Source organism: Manis pentadactyla, chromosome 8, assembly GCF_030020395.1.
Source record: "Manis pentadactyla isolate mManPen7 chromosome 8, mManPen7.hap1, whole genome shotgun sequence".
In the NCBI taxonomy this organism is placed as follows: Eukaryota; Metazoa; Chordata; class Mammalia; order Pholidota; family Manidae; genus Manis; species Manis pentadactyla.
Genome location: NC_080026.1, coordinates 125026478 through 125044045, shown reverse-complemented (window position 1 = coordinate 125044045; position 17568 = coordinate 125026478). Strand labels below are relative to the sequence as shown.

Below are 17568 nucleotides of genomic sequence, written 5' to 3'. Positions count from 1 at the left end.
GAACAAGCTAAGCATTCAGTGCCATCAGTATGTACAAATAAGAAAAGGAAGTTGGTAACATGCTGGCCGTAAGAACACAAAGGAGATGTGGTTGAGAGGTGAAAGGATTTTATTGGGCAAAGCAGCATATATGTTTATCTATAGAAGCACATAAGTGAACTTTTTATATGAGAAAAAATCTAGCTGACACATTACCAGTAAAAAAACAACAAAAAACACACAACCCACCAAAAAAAACATTGGGCTGGTGTTACCATCATCTTAGTTTGTCACGGTCTGATACTTAAAGTATGGCACAATCCCCCAGCAGAAACTTACAGACTGGCAGGAGAGTCAGCTGGCCCACAATTCTGCACGTGAGTTTAGGAGAATTTAGTGTTACTCCATGTGCTTAAAAAAATAGACACTCATAGAGTTTCAATGTGAATTCTTATAAAACTGTATTTGTGCTTCAGAAAATTTTGGATTTGGAAGGGCATTATGGATGGCAGAGGCAGAAGAAAATAGTGCCTTCCTCAGTCAGGCTGGTTGACTGGCTGAGAGCCCAAGAACAGATTCCATGTCCAAAGGCCAAAGGAAAAGTCCTCTAATGGACAGAATGAAGCTGATGACCTTGGACTGGGCAGGAGAAGCAAAACAGAGCCCAAAACACCACCAAATCAAACAACTTTTATTACGTGGCAGAAGCAGGCAGATGTGACGGAAAGCAGGGCATGCTTTATTCTAAGGTATTCCAAGCACACAGAGAAGTCCAAACCATGAAACTCATGTATTCACCAACTAGATTTGTCCAGCAGTAACAAGAAGCCATATTTTCTTTAGTACCTGTAAGTCATTAAAAAGTGTGCATACATATATCAGCCGAAAATCCCCATGGATCCCCGGATCCCTTCCTGGTAATCCCATGACTTGATATGAATCTTCCAAGCAAACTTATTTATCTGGGAGAAAGAACTTACAGGAAAAAAATAAAACTACCCACCCTAATAGAAGGGTGGTAAGCAAGTGGAAATGGAAGCATAAAAGATCATTAAAGAAGAAATTTCCCAAAAACAGAAATACAAGATGCTGTACTTTGTCTCCTAAGTCTAGCCTTCATGGTTGCCTTTCTTGTAGGTGTTATCTCACAGAGACTGCTTCTGAAAAGAGAAAAATCAACTATTATTATGTCTTATATAAAGATTCAATCACTATGGTTCTTAATTTCTATCTCAAGTGCAAGTAAACCAAATGTTCACTTTTAACTGAAATTACACATTCAAGTCAGATCTATCAGTTAAAAATATTCACCACCACAATGCTATATGTTAATTATAACTGTACTCTTTGAATATAAAACATAGCTCTTAGTATTCTCCTTGAAATATAAAAAATATTTTGTATTAACTTGTGTGCTGAAAGTACTTATCACTTCTGATCAACAGAGTAGTTTTATGTTTTCACCACAGCACTCCTAGTTTTAGCAATTTCACAATTGTTAAACTTCTCCAGAGATGATGACACATTTCAATTTTAAACATGTTTTCTCTATCTCTAGGAAGAATAAAGGAATAACCAACTATATTTTCACTGCAATGACATATGCTTAAGCAACCATGTATGTGATTTTTCTAATAATACAACCCCTTAGTTTTATGCCCTTCAGAATTGGTCTACTCTGAAAAGATACTGTAACATAGAGCACATGGGACGTAAGCAGCAAGGGGCAGCTGTGAACTCAGTTTTGAGCAATAAGACATAGTTCCCAGTGTGCATGATTTTGTGCTGGCATTTTGCCACTCTGAGCCCCAGCTTCCTCATCCTTAAAGTGGAGTCTTTCTTCTCAAGGTTATTGTGAAGATTAAGTATGTGACTAGATGTAAATGTGCATTTTAAATAAGGGACTACCCAAAACAAAAGGTATTATACTGGATTCAAGTGTTGACAAAATACGTTATTTAATCCCACAGTGGGCCAAGAGTCAGTTCAACTACTATGCTTTAAAATCAAGTTTTTAAAAGTAATGTCTTCAATCTGTCTAGAAACAACAGGAAACACAGGTTTCATCTTGTGTTAGCTTTATCCTTACCGTCTATCAGTATCCTTAGGGAAAGAGCGCATCACACAGATAAAGACAAAAATCATACAGGTTGATCAAAAATATGATCAAGCTGACCAAAAATACGATTATGTTAAGCAAAAATATGATGATTTGGCACTAGGCCTAAATTCCACAAGTTCATGTCACTGCATGTTCCTTAATCTATGCAATTATAAAGTTATTGTTAAATTCAAGATTTTAAACTCAAGTACACAAAACAGCAGTCAGTATTAAAACTGAATGTATTGGAAAGGACTAAAAGTTGTAATTGCAACTTTTTAAGTCAGCATTTATTAAAAAGCAAAATTTGTAAAGGAAGTAAATCCCAAAAACCAAAACTGATTTTGCATTAATGATATTTGGCTTAGAACCTAGCTGTACTTTGTCAGAAATAGAAATAAAACAACTGTCCATTACCACAGGGAGGGTTATGTTTGAGCCCAGTAGGCCCCTACCTGAGAGCTACCATACCCACAGACACACACAGAGAAGTCTACCTCGTGAGCTATTTGCCAATGATCTGACAGACTGTGCTTTAGCCAGTAAGAGTATGTAATTAAGTAAATCAAAGATCATTTGCCTTGGGCTGAAATTATACCAACAATGTAAGGACAAATTTCATTGTGATCAGAAATTCTAACTGGTTATTCATCATGAAGTAATTTCTGAGGACTGCCTTAGAACAAAGCATCCTGGACAAAAAAGCAGAGGAATGGTTGACCATGCACCGAGATTATCTTTAACGACTAGAATCCCCAACACAGACAAATCCCCACCACAGTATGTTTTACTTTGAAATGAAATATACTGTCAGTGCAGCCCATTTTCCATTCTTGGCTCTTTAGAACCTCTTCACAGAAACTGCTAAACATTTTTATAGCAATGCCCACAAGTGCAAGTTAATTTCACATCTGATGCAGCGAATCTGAGGCAAAGCTTTAACCTCACAGCCATTTTTACAAGTCCTTCCACATACCAATAACATGAGCATGTTCAGAATTGAACAGCAAGGAAAGGTGGTTGCAACCTGAACACCCCGGGATGAGTCCCACTAGCAGAGTCAGAGGAAGACTACCAAATGAAACAGAAGGAGACTGCAAAAACATCACAACCAGATCATCAGGTCCCAAAATAAAGGGACAGCCTCAGAGCATGTTTCACTCCATGAGTTCTACCCTGACAACATGCACAGAGACTTGCTACTGACGGTGTTAAAGAAAAGGCAAAAACATCAAATTTAACTTACTTAACTCTACAACAATTTTTTCATTTCAATAAATTTATCTTGATTGGTTGGATTGCTTAAGAGGAAGAGAAGAATCTGTTCATGTTTTTCAATCTATGGGTGAGAAAGAAAGAGTATTATTTCACATCTAAAAATGTTGGGAGTATAATTTCACCTGAAGGAAATTTTACCCACTTTTTCCTGTAACTCTGTGCAGCAGCAATTCACCTTGCATGTCTTTCCTAAAAACAAATACAAAAAGCAGTAGATACATTATACTGTAAATAACAACAATAAAACAAAGCCCTTGGAGTCTTGACAGACAGACATTTGGCTCTCAAGCATGGGTTCCAACTGCAAAGGACTTGATTAACTTCTCCACTGGACTTTAACATGCTCTATCGCTGTGTCCTGAGTTTATCAAATCAATGCCCTCATCTCCAAGATTTTAGGTCTTTTGCCTGTCATATATGGGGTACCTCTCTTTGGTTGAGGGCAAGTCTGCCAAATAATCATCATATGAAATATCAGGAAGAGCCAATCTCAAAAATGAGTTCTCACTTCAGTCAAAATCAAAAGTAAATCGGAAGTAACTTTTAATGCTTGGCATTTCTAAAGCTCCTAGCACCAATCTATCAACAATGTTGCCGAGCCTGACCTCTAAGGGAAATCTAGATGGGGGTCCTGCTCCCACCCAGGCGGTTTCTCTGAGGTGGCAACATGAATCAGCACCCTGCCACTGGATTCCTGGAGGAGGAAGAGGGACTGTGCCAGCAGAGACCAAGGAAGATCATGGCACCCAGTTTGGCTACATATCTGTTCTTAAGTATACTTATATCTGATAATAATTAAACTTGAAAAACAATACCTGTATTTAAACCACTCTGGTTTTTAGATGTGACGCTTTTTGCCAGACCACACATCACCAGCTTCTCAGCTACACTGACAGTACCGTTCTCAGAATGTGTCTCAACCGACACTGTATGGACATTCTTGATAATTCCTTTTACACAAAGCATTACATTCCGATTCAACATAAGATTTTTTAGTAGCTCTATTACTAATAGAGAATTGCTTCCATTCAATTCCATTAGTCCTGGGGAAAAAAAGGTGAATATTAGAGTTAATCTTCAATTCCCTTAAAGATACAATTTAGATAAATTATCTAAGAATAGTAAGATAAAGGCTGACTTAGGTTATCTGGGTTTAAGGAGGCTTTGATATAGTACTGCTGTTGCATTAAAAACAAACTTATTCTGTAATTAATTCATTGATTCTATTACATGTAATGAGCACTAATCTAGATCTGAAGGGTACAAAACAGATGTCTGCCATGGACATATATCCTAACGCAAAGAAGCAAACAATAATACAGATAATTTTCCAGCTCTCTCGCTGAATCAAAACCAAAGCTGACCAAGAGGCAGGCAGTCTGTGTGCTCTTATCTGCTGGAACCTCTGGGTAAAGAAATCAGGAAAAAAGAGTAAACCGCTACTTTATCATTTTCATTCACTTTATTCAAATTCCAACTGAAGAGCTTTATATATGCAGCTACATATGCACACAGATTAAGGTAGCCAAAAATGGTGTCATCTGACTGGCTTCAATCTCTGAGGAGCAATGTGCCAGAGAAGAAAAGACCCTCAGGTAAGAGGTCACATGGACCCAGTTCACACCTTGGCCCTGCCACTTACTAGCTTTGCAACCCAGGGCAAAATAGAATCTAAACTTAGGCTCTGAAACTAATCTGTAAAACAAAGATGGACTAACTGAAAATAATTTTTGTGATAATGAAATAAAAGAAAACAGGATATAAAATTTCTTTGTAAACACTGCTAATATTTAGACATTTGGACAGTTACTTGAAATACCCATTTAATTCAGACTCAGAGCTATAAAACAAAGAAAAAATTGCACAGACAGCCCAATTGGAAAAGTGACTTAACTGCCTACCTTCGAGGGAACATTTAATAATTTGGAAAGGAAGCTGCAGATGGCTCGTGGAAATTGGCTGCACTCTGGAAAGAGGCAGATTTTCAATGTTTCCATAATCTGCATAGAGCACTTTCACATGAGCATCTGATATCCCCAGAACAATGGCACGATACCAGAAATCATCACCTGAAAATGTCACAGAATCTCAGGTAAGAAGTCACATTCCACAGCCCCTCCCTCCCTTAAGATGGTTATTCACAGTTAAGTTACATCTCTACCACTTAAAAACTCAAACCAAGATTTCTGGTTAGAGTCCAGATTAAATACTCTATTCCTTCCAGATCCTACTAAAAAGAAGAAATTATAAGATTAAAATGAGAAAGGTATAAAACCACAAAGATAGAGAACAAAAGAGAAGGCAGTAAAATTTTGGAAGCTGGAAAGCAGATGTGTGAATGGAAATGATTTAGCAGAGCTCAACCATAGCTGGCAGCAGGGAAGCAAAGAGCATCTCACTTTGCACCTCAAATCCCCAAATCCCAAGGCTTAATTATTGGTGCTACCCACTCAAACATTAAGAGTAAAGATGGAGCTGAAAATGAGGACTGGGTAAAGGAAGCAGAATTATTTCTCAAGCCATCTGAAAAGACATTAGTTTATAAACATTTAAACACAATACTTATTTTTAAAGTTGCTAAAGAGAATGATCAGTTTTATATTAGTAAGTGTTAATAAAGCTTAGAATGCCCTCCCGCTTTCCAGGCAATTGCACCTACCCAAGGGCAGACAACTAGAGGCTCCTTCTCCAGAGGGTGAAGCAGGCCAGACTATGGACGACTAGGAACACAAAGGCAGAGCAGAGGAGGAAGTTTACCAGAAACACTGTCGGGCAAGCTGCACACTCCAGGCAGGAGACCGCCATCCCAGCCCTCCCACATGAAGGCGCTTCAAGATTCCAGGATGAGGAGTCCCCAGCAAGATGACGGAGCCGGACCACCCTACACTGAGGCCACCAGGGGAACCAGCTCTGTCCACACACAAAGGAACTTTCAGTTAACTTCTTAAGGCCCCACCTAGGTGAACAGCAAAGGAGCACCAGACATTTGAAGAAAGCCTTCAACATGAAAGAGAAGACCAAAACAAATATAACTTAAGGAAGCAGAGAGAAAAAAATGACAACTGCAAGAATGATATTAACATTCTCAGAGAAATGACCTTCCATCCTTGGACCAAGAACAGCACTGAGAACACACTCTTAACAAGAAAGCTCTTGAAAACTAAAAATGTGGTATCTGAAATGAGATACTCAAAACTGAGGAAATCTCTTTAAAAACTGAACAAGAAAGATGAAGGAGAAAAGAGGAAATTTAAAAAGCAGAGAAGACTTCAAGCCCAGCATTACAATACTTGGAGTTCCTAAAAGAACAGAAAATGAAAGAAGGGAATAAAAAAATCCAGGAAAATTTCTTGAAACTGAAGCTTATGAATTTCTGGATTAGTGCCTACCCTAAGGTCCATCTTTACTCTTACGTTTGAATGGGTAGCACCAATTATTAAGCCTTGGGATTTGGGGATTTGATGTGCAAACTGAGGTGCTCCTTTGCTTCCCCACCACCTACCCAAGCACAATGGTGAAAAGAAAACCAACATTAAGTCACATCATAAATTTCAAAACATGAGACAAAGAGATTACTCAAAGTTCACAAGGAAAAAAAAGTATGTACAAAGTTTGGAGAATCCAAACAATATCTATTTCTTGACCAGCAACACCAATGACTAAAAGACAACAGACGTAATGCCTTCAGAATTAAGGGAGAGATGATTTCCAACCTGGAATTCTATGTGGAGGCAAGCCATCAATTTACTACAAGGGTAGAATAAAGACTTTTTTAAACATAGGAGGTAACAAAGAATTTATGTACCTTACATGCACCTCTTTTCAGCTTCTGGAGAATGGGGATATACCCAAATATTTAGAGCATATTCGAAGTGAAGGGATCCAGAAAACTAGTGAGATGAGGGAAAGGAGAAATCTAGACTAGGGTGAGGTGGGAGAAAAATCCAAGAAACAAAGGGAGGTGGAGTGGAAACCCTTCCCAGCATGATGGTGAAGGACAGATTCTAGCATGACAGAGCAGGTCATTCAGACAAGCAGTCTAGACAGAAGCAGGTCAGAAGGCTGAAGATGCCTCCAATATGCTACAGGTTGATAAATACATGAAGTGTTCACTGAGAGGAGCCACACTACTGTAGAGAACTGGAGAGAATTAGTGAAGATATGGAGAACAAACACTACCAACAACAAAAAAGGCTGCAGAAGAGAGATGTGCAGAACAGTATCTTACTGGGGTATGCTGTGAATGGTGTTTATGCAGTCCTAACAAAAGTAACGAGAACATTTATCTAACTAAAAACTATGCCTTATTTCTATTGAGAAGAAAGGGTGGGAAAGTGTAGATTCATTTGTCATATGAAAGAAAAATAAAAATGTAATACATTTTCAAACTGTAAATCTAAATTTAAAAATGAACACTATTTGGGCACAGACCAAGCATTTTAAATTCATTGTTGGCAGGGGGATGATGAAACTGGCCCGCTCACAAACTTTGACACATATGGGCATTTCTTTCTCCAAGATGCCTCTCGAAGCAATAAGCTTTGAGAACTTACAAGGCAAACATACATTCAGTGATTCACAAATCCAAGCCCCCAAATTCATCCTAAAGTATTTATAGTTACCAAAATTTCTGCTCAATATACACTACAAGTGTTATTTATGTTAGCAAAAGAAATCTGTTAATGTGCAATGTTAAACAACAGGATAATGATTAAAGTACACCAATCTGATGAGTCTGAAATGAGATAAAATTCTAAGGCATTTTATTCCTTTTGTAGTATGTTCATAGAGTTCTTTAAATTATTTGCAAATATAAAGTATAATTAGAAGTTATTTAGAACTACTGACATATTTGTAGGTATCTACCTATATTCTTGTCTCAAAATAATTGACTATGGAACAAAAAAGCTGTGACCCCAACTTATTAAACCTGTCACCTTGCTTTTCTTAATTTCTCTAACCAAAAGAATTATGCATCTAAAGTATTAAAATCCACATATCTCATGTGAGAGAGGACAAAATATTTTCCTTTTTAATATTTTACCTAAAAGAATCTTACTTGTGTACTTGGCACAGCATGCGTCTCCAACTCTTGGTCTATACAACGATCGACTTTTCTGAGCATTGCAATATTCTAACAATTCAGATGTTAATATCCACAGTTTTTCCCTATTTGCTAAAATACATAAATAAAAAGCAATCTTTTGTGAAGAAATTGTCAGTGTTACTGTTTAAATGTACACAAAATAATAACAAACCTAATCACTCAAAAGAACCTGTGTTGATTAAAATGTACATTTATGTTTAAAAAATAAAAGCACTACTGGGAACTTTGTGCAGAAGGGATGCAATACTAGGAGAAAACAGGAGGAGTGGGCTTCTCTGGTAGGCTAACTTCTTGATGGGGTAGTTACACTACCGTGTTCCCTCAGGAAAACCCAAGAAAACCTATGAAGGCTGCATTTTTACAGCTGTTCATTGTACTTCTCACAGTATGTTATAGCTAATTACTTTCCACTATATGGATTAAAGAGGGTTCTTTGTAATACTGAAGTTTATTGGTATCACCACAGTTCTTGGTTTGACTACCTGAAATAAAAGTCCATTTATTCAATAATACCCATTCTCCTTAAAGTTTTCCAAAAAATAGAAGAGGAGGGAATACTCCCAAACTCATTCTATGAAGCCAACATCACCCTAATACCAAAACCAGGCAAAGACCCCACCAAAAAAGAAAACTACAGACCAATATCCCTGATGAACGTAGATGCAAAAATACTTAACAAAATATTAGCAAAAACCGAATTCAAAAATACATGAAAAGGATCATACACCATGACCAAGTGGGATTCATCCCAGGGATGCAAGGATGGTACACATTCGAAAATCCATCAACATCATCCACCACAGAAATGAAAAGAAGGACAAAAACCACATGATCATCTCCATAGATGCTGAAAAAGCATTTGACAAAATTCAACATCCATTCATGATAAAAACTCTCAGCAAAATGGGCATAGAGGGCAAGTACCTCAACATAATAAAGGCCATATATGATAAACCCACAGCCAACATCATACTGAACGGTGAGAAGCTGAAAGCTTTTCCTCTGAGATTGGGAACAAGACAAGGATGCCCACTCTCTCCACTGTTATTTAACATAGTACTGGAGGTCCTAGCCATGGCAATTAGACAAAACAAAGAAATACAAGGAATCCAGATTGGTAAAGAAGTTAAACTGTCACTATTTGCAGATGACATGATATTGTACATAAAAATCCCTAAAGACTCCACTGCAAAACTACTAGAACTAATATCGGAATTCAACAAAGTTGCAGGATACAAAATTAACACAGAAATCTGTGGCTTTCCTATACACTAACAATGAACTAATAGAAAGAGAAATCAGGAAAACAACTCCATTCACAATTGCATCAAAAAGAATAAAATACCTAGGAATAAACCTAACCAAGGAAGTGAAAGACCTATACCCTGAAAACTATAAGACACTCTTAAGAGAAATTAAAGAGGACACTAACAAATGGAAACTCATCCCATGCTCCTGGCTAGGAAGAATTAATATCGTCAAAATGGCCATCCTGCCCAAAGCAATATACAGATTTGGCACAATCCCTATCAAATTACCAACAGCATTCTTCAACAAACTGGAACAAACAGTTAAAAAATTCATATGGAAATACCAAAGACTCCGAACAGCCAAAGCAATCCTGAGAAGGAAGAATAAAGTGGGGGGATCTCGCTCCCCAACTTCAAGCTCTACTACAAAGCCACAGTAATCAGGACAATTTGGTACTGGCACAAGAACAGAGCCACAGACCAGTGGAACAGAACAGAGACTCCAAACATTAACCCAAACATATATGGTCAATTAATATATGATATGAGTCATGGACATACAATGGGGAAATGACAGTCTCTTCAACAGATGGTGCTGGCAAAACTGGACAGCTACATGTAAGAGAATGAAACTGGATCACTGTCTAACCCCATATACAAAAGTAAATTCAAAATGGATCAAAGACCTGAATGTAAGTCATGAAACTATAAAACTCTTAGAAAAATACATAGGCAAAAATCTCTTGGACATAAACATGAGTGACTTCTTCATGAACATATCTTCCCGGGCAAGGGAAGCATAAGCAAAAATGAACAAGTGGGACTGTATCAAGCTGAAAAGCTTCTGTACAGCAAAGGACACCATCAATAGAACAAAAAGGTACCCTATAGTATGGGAGAATATATTCATAAATGACAGATCCGATAAAGGGTTGACATCCAAAATATATAAAGAGCTCACACACCTCAACAAACAAAAAGCAAATAATCCAATTAAAAAATGGGCAGAGGAGCTGAACAGACAGTTTTCCAAAGAAGAAATTCAGATGGCCAACAGACACATGAAAAGATGCTCCACATCGCTAGTCATAAGAGAAATGCAAATTAAAACCACAATGAGATATCGCCTCACACCAGTAAGGATCGCCACCATCCAGAAGACAAACAACAACAAATGTTGGCAAGGTTGCAGAGAAAGGGGAACCCTCCTACACTGCTGGTGGGAATGTAAATTAGTTCAACAATTGTGGAAAGCAGTATGGAGGTTCCTCAAAAAGCTCAAAATAAAAACACCATTTCACCCAGGAATTCCACTTCTAGGAATTTACCCTAAGAATGCAACAGCCCAGTTTGAAAAAGACAGATGCACCCCTATGTTTATCACAGCGCTATTTACAATAGCCAAGAAATGGAAGCAACCTAAGTGCCCATCAGTAGATGAAAGGATAAAGAAGAGGTGGTACATATACACAATGGAATATTATTCAGCCATAAGAAGAAAACAAATCCTACCATTTGCAACAACATGGATGGAGCTAGAGGGTATTATGCTCAGTGAAATAAGCCAGGTGGAGAAAGACAAGTACCAAATGATTTCACTCGTAAGTGGAGTATAAGAGCAAAGAAAAACTGAGGAAGAAAAACAGCAGCGGAATCACAGAACCCAAGAATGGACTAATAGTTACCAAAGGGAAAAGGACTGGGGAAGATGGGTGGGAAGGGAGGGATAAGGGTGGGGAAAAAGAAAGGAGGCATTACAATTAGCATGTATAATATGTGGGGGGCACAGGGAGGGCTGTACAACACAGAGAAGATGAGTAGTGATATTCTACAGCATCTTACTATGCTGATGGACAGTGACTGTAACGGGGTTTGTGGGGGGGACTTGGTGAAGGGGGGGAGCCTAGTAAACATAATGTTCTTCATGTAATTGTAGATTAATGATAACAAAAACAAAACAAAACAAAAGTCCATTTATTCAACCTTATAGTACCTGCCAACTATTTTGAATAGCCACCACCCAACTTGTACTGACTCACCTTCTAACACTACAAGGATAAACACAAACACATTGAAGAGATTCCTTAATTGTAACCTTCCATGAAACAAAAAAGGAAAATTCAAGTCAACACTTTCACGCTACTCTTCTTCAGGATTAGGGACAGTGTAAAATATTCCTCTAAGTTTCTAAGATACACTAACACTATGATTATAGACTGATTACAAAGTACTCTTTTCAACATATCTAGAACAGTTTTGGTTCAAATTATCTCAAATGGCCTTAGAAAGTTAGCGTAGCAAATACAATATAGATTGTACACATTTTTAAACAAGAAATTATCTAGCATATAAGGACACTGTTTTCTTATAAAAAGCTGCAGGTTGAATAAGTGCTGAATGCAGGATGCAGGGCATTTGCGCTTCATGTTCACATTAGTGCTTTTGTAACTAAATTTGCTGTGTTATTATCATCACTTCCTTCTTAAGATGCTGGGTGAAACAAAAGTCATCAACCACTCTTCTTCCTCTCACTTCCTAAGTTCAGATGAGCACTTCTCTTATACAGTTAAAAAGACAAGCATAAATATGTTTCAAATTTTGGTTTCTTACCTGGCATCTCATCTGGTAGAGCATAAAACAAGTTTGGATTTATGATTTCTAATATGCTTGCATGGACGGTTTTGTTAACTGGCAATTCTCTCGTCCTCCACTGCTCAGCGAGAGAGATGACTGAAAACACACCCAACACAGGTCTCTCATGAAATAGATCAAATTTAGTATTCTTTCGCACCACTGTATTTACTCACTCAATAATTTATTCAACTGCTGATTATCAACATTCCCAAATTCTCAAAATGAAAATTGGTATTTTCACAAAATAATTTATTCAATTTGAAGGATTTTTGTGGACATTACAAAAAAGTTCAACTTGTAAAGGCGAAGCCTGGCTCCTGTAGTATTTCTGTAGTGTATTTCCATTTCTGTAGATTTAATTCTTAAACTTTACTCAAACTCTAGGAGATACATAGCTATATGATACAAGCTATAGGATGTAATTACTTATCGATAACTATAAGTACATTAAAAGTGAGTACAGTGTTTAATAAAACTATCATGTCTCAATAAATTACTTTGATAACCCAGTGTTTCCATAATGCATATTTCTACAGAAAACAAATGTGTCATTTTGGGCAGAAAAATGCTCATAGCCTTTAAAAGCAAAGAATAACATAAACTTAAATTACAAATAAATGTTTTAAAAATGTTACCTTGATGCCCTGGGGTGTCAATTTGAAGATCATGTTTATTAACAGGTCTGTTATTTACCAAGTCTTTACATGGAGAACTAGCTCTTAAAACCAGATGTTCATCAATCAGAACATCACTAATTATTCTGGGGTAGGAGGTAGAAAGATCAGTGAGCTCAACTCCCACTCCATTTTCAGTGATTTCAACCACTCGGGCTTGGAGTTTTATCCCTGTGACACACATCTGAAATCGTGCTATGGCTTCGTTAGTCCAGTGTTTGTTTCTAGGCTCTATTTCTGGCAAATAAGAACAGCATGAAAAAGAATTATGTGCCACAGTTACATTTTTGCTTCAACAGTATCTAAGACCTGCTCCTTGCCAAGTATATATACCACATTCAGGTCAGCAATTCTGAGTATCTTTTTTCAATATTTCATTACATTAGCTACATCCTCTATGCCTGAGTTACAGACATTGTATTTGCACATATACTACTAGGGTTTTAGGAGGCTCAAGATCTTTTCTGACTTTCCCCGTTAGTGTATTTTCACCTGTCATTTTTCCAAAAGGCAAAAATAGGATTATTTTTTCTTTTAGAAGTCATCCTTGTGTCCTATTACATACACAATGATGAGTCACCAGTTATACTGGCAAAAGGTGTCTATAACTACACACTTTCAGTTTTGTGGGCATTCTTCTAATTACAAGTTCAAAATGTCATTTTAAACTACTTAACCAAAAATTATTTTTATTCAATAATATTTGCTTATATCCTATTTTCCTAACAGTGATTCTCAAACTTGAGTGTGCATCTGAATTACCTAGAGGGCTCATTAAAACAGATTCCAGGGCCCCACCCTAGAGTTACCAATTTAGTAGTAGGTCTTCGGTGGGATGGAGAATCTGCACTTTTAACAAGTTCTCATGTTGACGCTTTCTGGTCTGGGGGTCACATTTTAAGTGCACTGACATAAATCATGGTAACTAAAAGCAATTATCTGAAACATACTTCGTGTAAAATAAATAGAAAACAGGCAAAATAAAAAATGAAAACCATGCATGCTTCCAGACACGGCCACTATTAATATTTTGGTATCCAACCTTCCAGTTTCTACATGCAAATGTAAACATGCACATGTACACTCATATTTCTTTTATAAAGAAACTTTAAAAATAATAGCTATTATGAGGAACACCAGGCACTGTTAAATGCTTTATATTTTTTCTTTTTTCTTTTTAATGACTCTTTGAGAAAGGTACTATTACTTCCCAGGTGAGGAAATGGAAGCACAGAAGAGTTTAAATACAGCTAGTAGGTAGCAGAGTTGGTTCCAAAGTCAACCCTAATTCTATCCCTGCATCTTCTGCAACTTGCTTTCTTCACTTAAATCAATTCTTCATAACACATACATAACTTCATTTTTTAACTACTGTGTAATAACAACGCTTAACTCAAACTTTGAGTTCCTGGTCCTGTTCTAAATATTCACTGAATCCTTGTAACACTATGAAATCGTATTACCAATAGCAATTAAACAGAACATCATTTAACCAGTCCTCTACGATTGGCTATTAAGGTTGTTTGGTTATTATTAACAGCAATGTAATGAATTTCCTTAGAGGTAAACTTTGTGAAATTCCAAGTCTGTTTCTTTGGGATAAATTATTATAAGTAACATTACTAAGGCAAAAGGTAGGAATATTTGAGGCTCTTAAGGTATCCTGCAAAATGTCTTCAAGAGAAGACACAGGTTTTCATACACATGAAATATTAAAGCTACAGATATTAATACTTGGAAGCTTATGTACCCTAAATATTAGAAGACAGTTGAGAAATTTTTTTACTCTGTATCATACCTATTAGCCAGCACTGTATCCCTTGAAATGGAAGTTCTAAAAGTTTTGATGGGATCATTTGGAGTTCATCCACAGTAACTTCTTCAATGTTTCCATAATCCACAAAATGTACTTTAAAATTTCCATTTGGTAAGATTTTCTTGACTAAAGCACGATACCAATTACCATCACCTAGATTTAACACAAAGTTGTAATGGAGAATATTTCCCTTCTGTTAGCATTTGAAACTTTTACCTTGAAAAAGATCCTTTGTTTAAAGTTAGCTAATAAATTTGCTCTCTTCTCCAAATAATGCCTGTTATGTTTCTTATTCAGAAATTCCCAGAATTCTCAAAATCCATTTTTAGAATATCTCTAAAATTTTTAACACAACACACTTTTACATCTGATCTAAATTAAAAACTTCACTCATACTCTATCCAATGAGCAGAATATGAAGGTAAGACTTAATACACTTGAATATATTTGACAGTCTGGAAGATTTATAATACTCTCTTGACAAATGACAAATTGTTTAATTTGTTGTTGTTAAAGTAACAAAAATACATAGAAAAACTTGTAAGGAAATTAAGTTCATCAAATGTATTTTCAAACAGAACAAACAATGAATCTGCAGTGACAGGTTTCCCATCATCGAACTTATTTTTAATATTATCAGAAATTCTGAAAAACGTTTAACAACGTTCAAGTAAGAAAGTATCATTTGGAAGTTCCTTGTTATGGACAGAAAAGAAAACATGACATCTTAAAGCATTCATGTAAAACTGATTTTTGAGAAATATTTACTTAACCATCAGGAAGAAAATATACATGAAAAAGTGAGGGTTGAATGTCAAGAAACAAAATGTTTTAATAAAAATCAAGATTGCACCAACTGTAACTTACCCGCAAAAAATGCACAGCAAGGCTGCCCTATTTCTGCCTTAAAATCATTAGGCAACTTCTGCTGGCAATATTCTGCTAGCAATTTGTTCAAATCATTGAGTTTCTTTAAAGCTGAAAACAATACACAGACAGCACTTAATATTTTTATTTAATGCAAATACAGATTTTCCCTTAAAGTTGGTATACCAAATGCTTTTCCCTTTTTACTACAAACAGTACAATTAAGTTAGTTAATGCCTTCAGTAAACCCCATACCAACAATTTTCTGGGCACAGTGACATGACTATGGCATTACTATCAATATACTAGAACATGAGCTTTGCATGGGGACAAGGAAGCAGTGCACAAGTCTGTACAGAAAGAAAGTTACATACAAGCTGTCCTGGAAGGAGATACGTAATGACAAAATGGGTGGTACAGTGTCAGCTAAGCAAATTCAGAGAAGTGAGTTCAGTGTGCCAGAAGTTTCACAGAGAAATTTGAAGTATGACACACTTGACAGAAAAGGAGAGGTTATTCCAGATGGAAGAAATGGCTCTGAGGAAAAGCACAATATTAAGCAGCAAAAAAACAAAAACAAAAACCCCACTTAGTAGCAGTTTGGTAAAGCAGAAGAATAGGAAGGTGTTACCAAGGAAGAAAACAAAACCAAAGATGTGCTGGGAAGATACAGACCATGGAGAGAGAGCTTTAAAATGTCAAGTAAAAGGGATCTGAACACTATAGAAGTTAAAGAAAAACAAATGTCTTTCAAGTATGTGGCAAAGGTCCATTCACAGAAATGGAAATTAAATTACAACAAGTTATAACTGTTGTCTTCCAGATTAGTTAAGATAAAAAAGAAGACACACTACTGGGAATGATGTGGGAATGGGCGCCCTCATACACTGTTGGCAGGAATTCCTCTGGCCAACCTCCTGATGGCTCTCAAAAGCACAAGCAGACTTATCCTTTTGACTTAATAACTAAGGTTTTAGGGATTTCTCTCAAGGATATACTCTCAGAATAAAATCACAGAATACAAGAATTGTTACCATAATAGAAGCTTGGAAACACTAATCATTTTAATTATCTACAACTAGGTTAATTAAATTAGGATAAATCCACACAGTGGAATGACATGTAACCATGAAAAAGAATGTAGACTCAATAGCAAATGTGGTATCCTGGATTGGACCCTGAAATAAAATAAAGACATTAAGTGGAAATAGAAAAGGACATGTAGTGAAATCCAAGTCTGGAGTTAGTTCATAGTAATGTACCATTACTGGGCTCTTAGTTCTAACAAATGTACCACAAATATGTAAGATTTTAACTACAGAGGAAGCTAAGTGAAGGGTATACAGGAACTGTCTGTACCATCTCTGCAACTTTTCTGCAAATCTGAAATTATTCCAAAATTAGAAGGGTATTTAAAAAAATAGAGAAAACACTAAGTGAGCTGATATCCGAGACACAATGGGAGAAAAAAGCAAAGTGCAAAAACTATTTACACTATTTCACCATTTATGCATACATAAAAAGGAATATATGCATTCATATAGCATGCACAGAGTACTTCTTCAAAAATATTTTGAAAATTGAGAGGAACTGGGAAACTTACTTTCTACTATATACTCTTTTGTAACTTTTGAATTTTGTACCATATGCTTGTACAATCACCTATGAAAATAATGGCATTCATTCATCTAATCTGAAAATACACATACCCTTTAATGTGGCAGCAATTTCATTCCTAAGTGCACAGTCAATGGAAATGCATGCACATATGTACTAGATTTGCATGAGAATTGTATGTTCATACCAACATCATTTTATAATAGCTCAGAACCAGAAACAACCTGAATGTGCAACTGTGGAAA

General features: G+C 36.5%; 1 protein-coding gene across 2 annotated transcripts in view; it reads right to left on the bottom strand.

The window, feature by feature from the left end:
- The window catches only part of TDRD1 (tudor domain containing 1), a 59693-nt gene continuing 42125 nt past the window's right edge, over positions 1-17568 (bottom strand). For both annotated transcript variants that reach the window (XM_057506358.1, XM_057506359.1), the window contains 10 exons: positions 15707-15817; positions 14822-14992; positions 12985-13260; positions 12326-12445; positions 8418-8534; positions 5260-5427; positions 4174-4401; positions 3501-3547; positions 3327-3419; positions 1-1139 (listed from right to left, as the gene is read on the bottom strand). In XM_057506358.1, the coding sequence (XP_057362341.1) occupies positions 3333-3419; positions 3501-3547; positions 4174-4401; positions 5260-5427; positions 8418-8534; positions 12326-12445; positions 12985-13260; positions 14822-14992; positions 15707-15817 (1325 nt within the window). In that variant the 3' untranslated portion in view covers positions 1-1139; positions 3327-3332. The remainder of the gene's footprint in view (positions 1140-3326; positions 3420-3500; positions 3548-4173; positions 4402-5259; positions 5428-8417; positions 8535-12325; positions 12446-12984; positions 13261-14821; positions 14993-15706; positions 15818-17568) is intronic.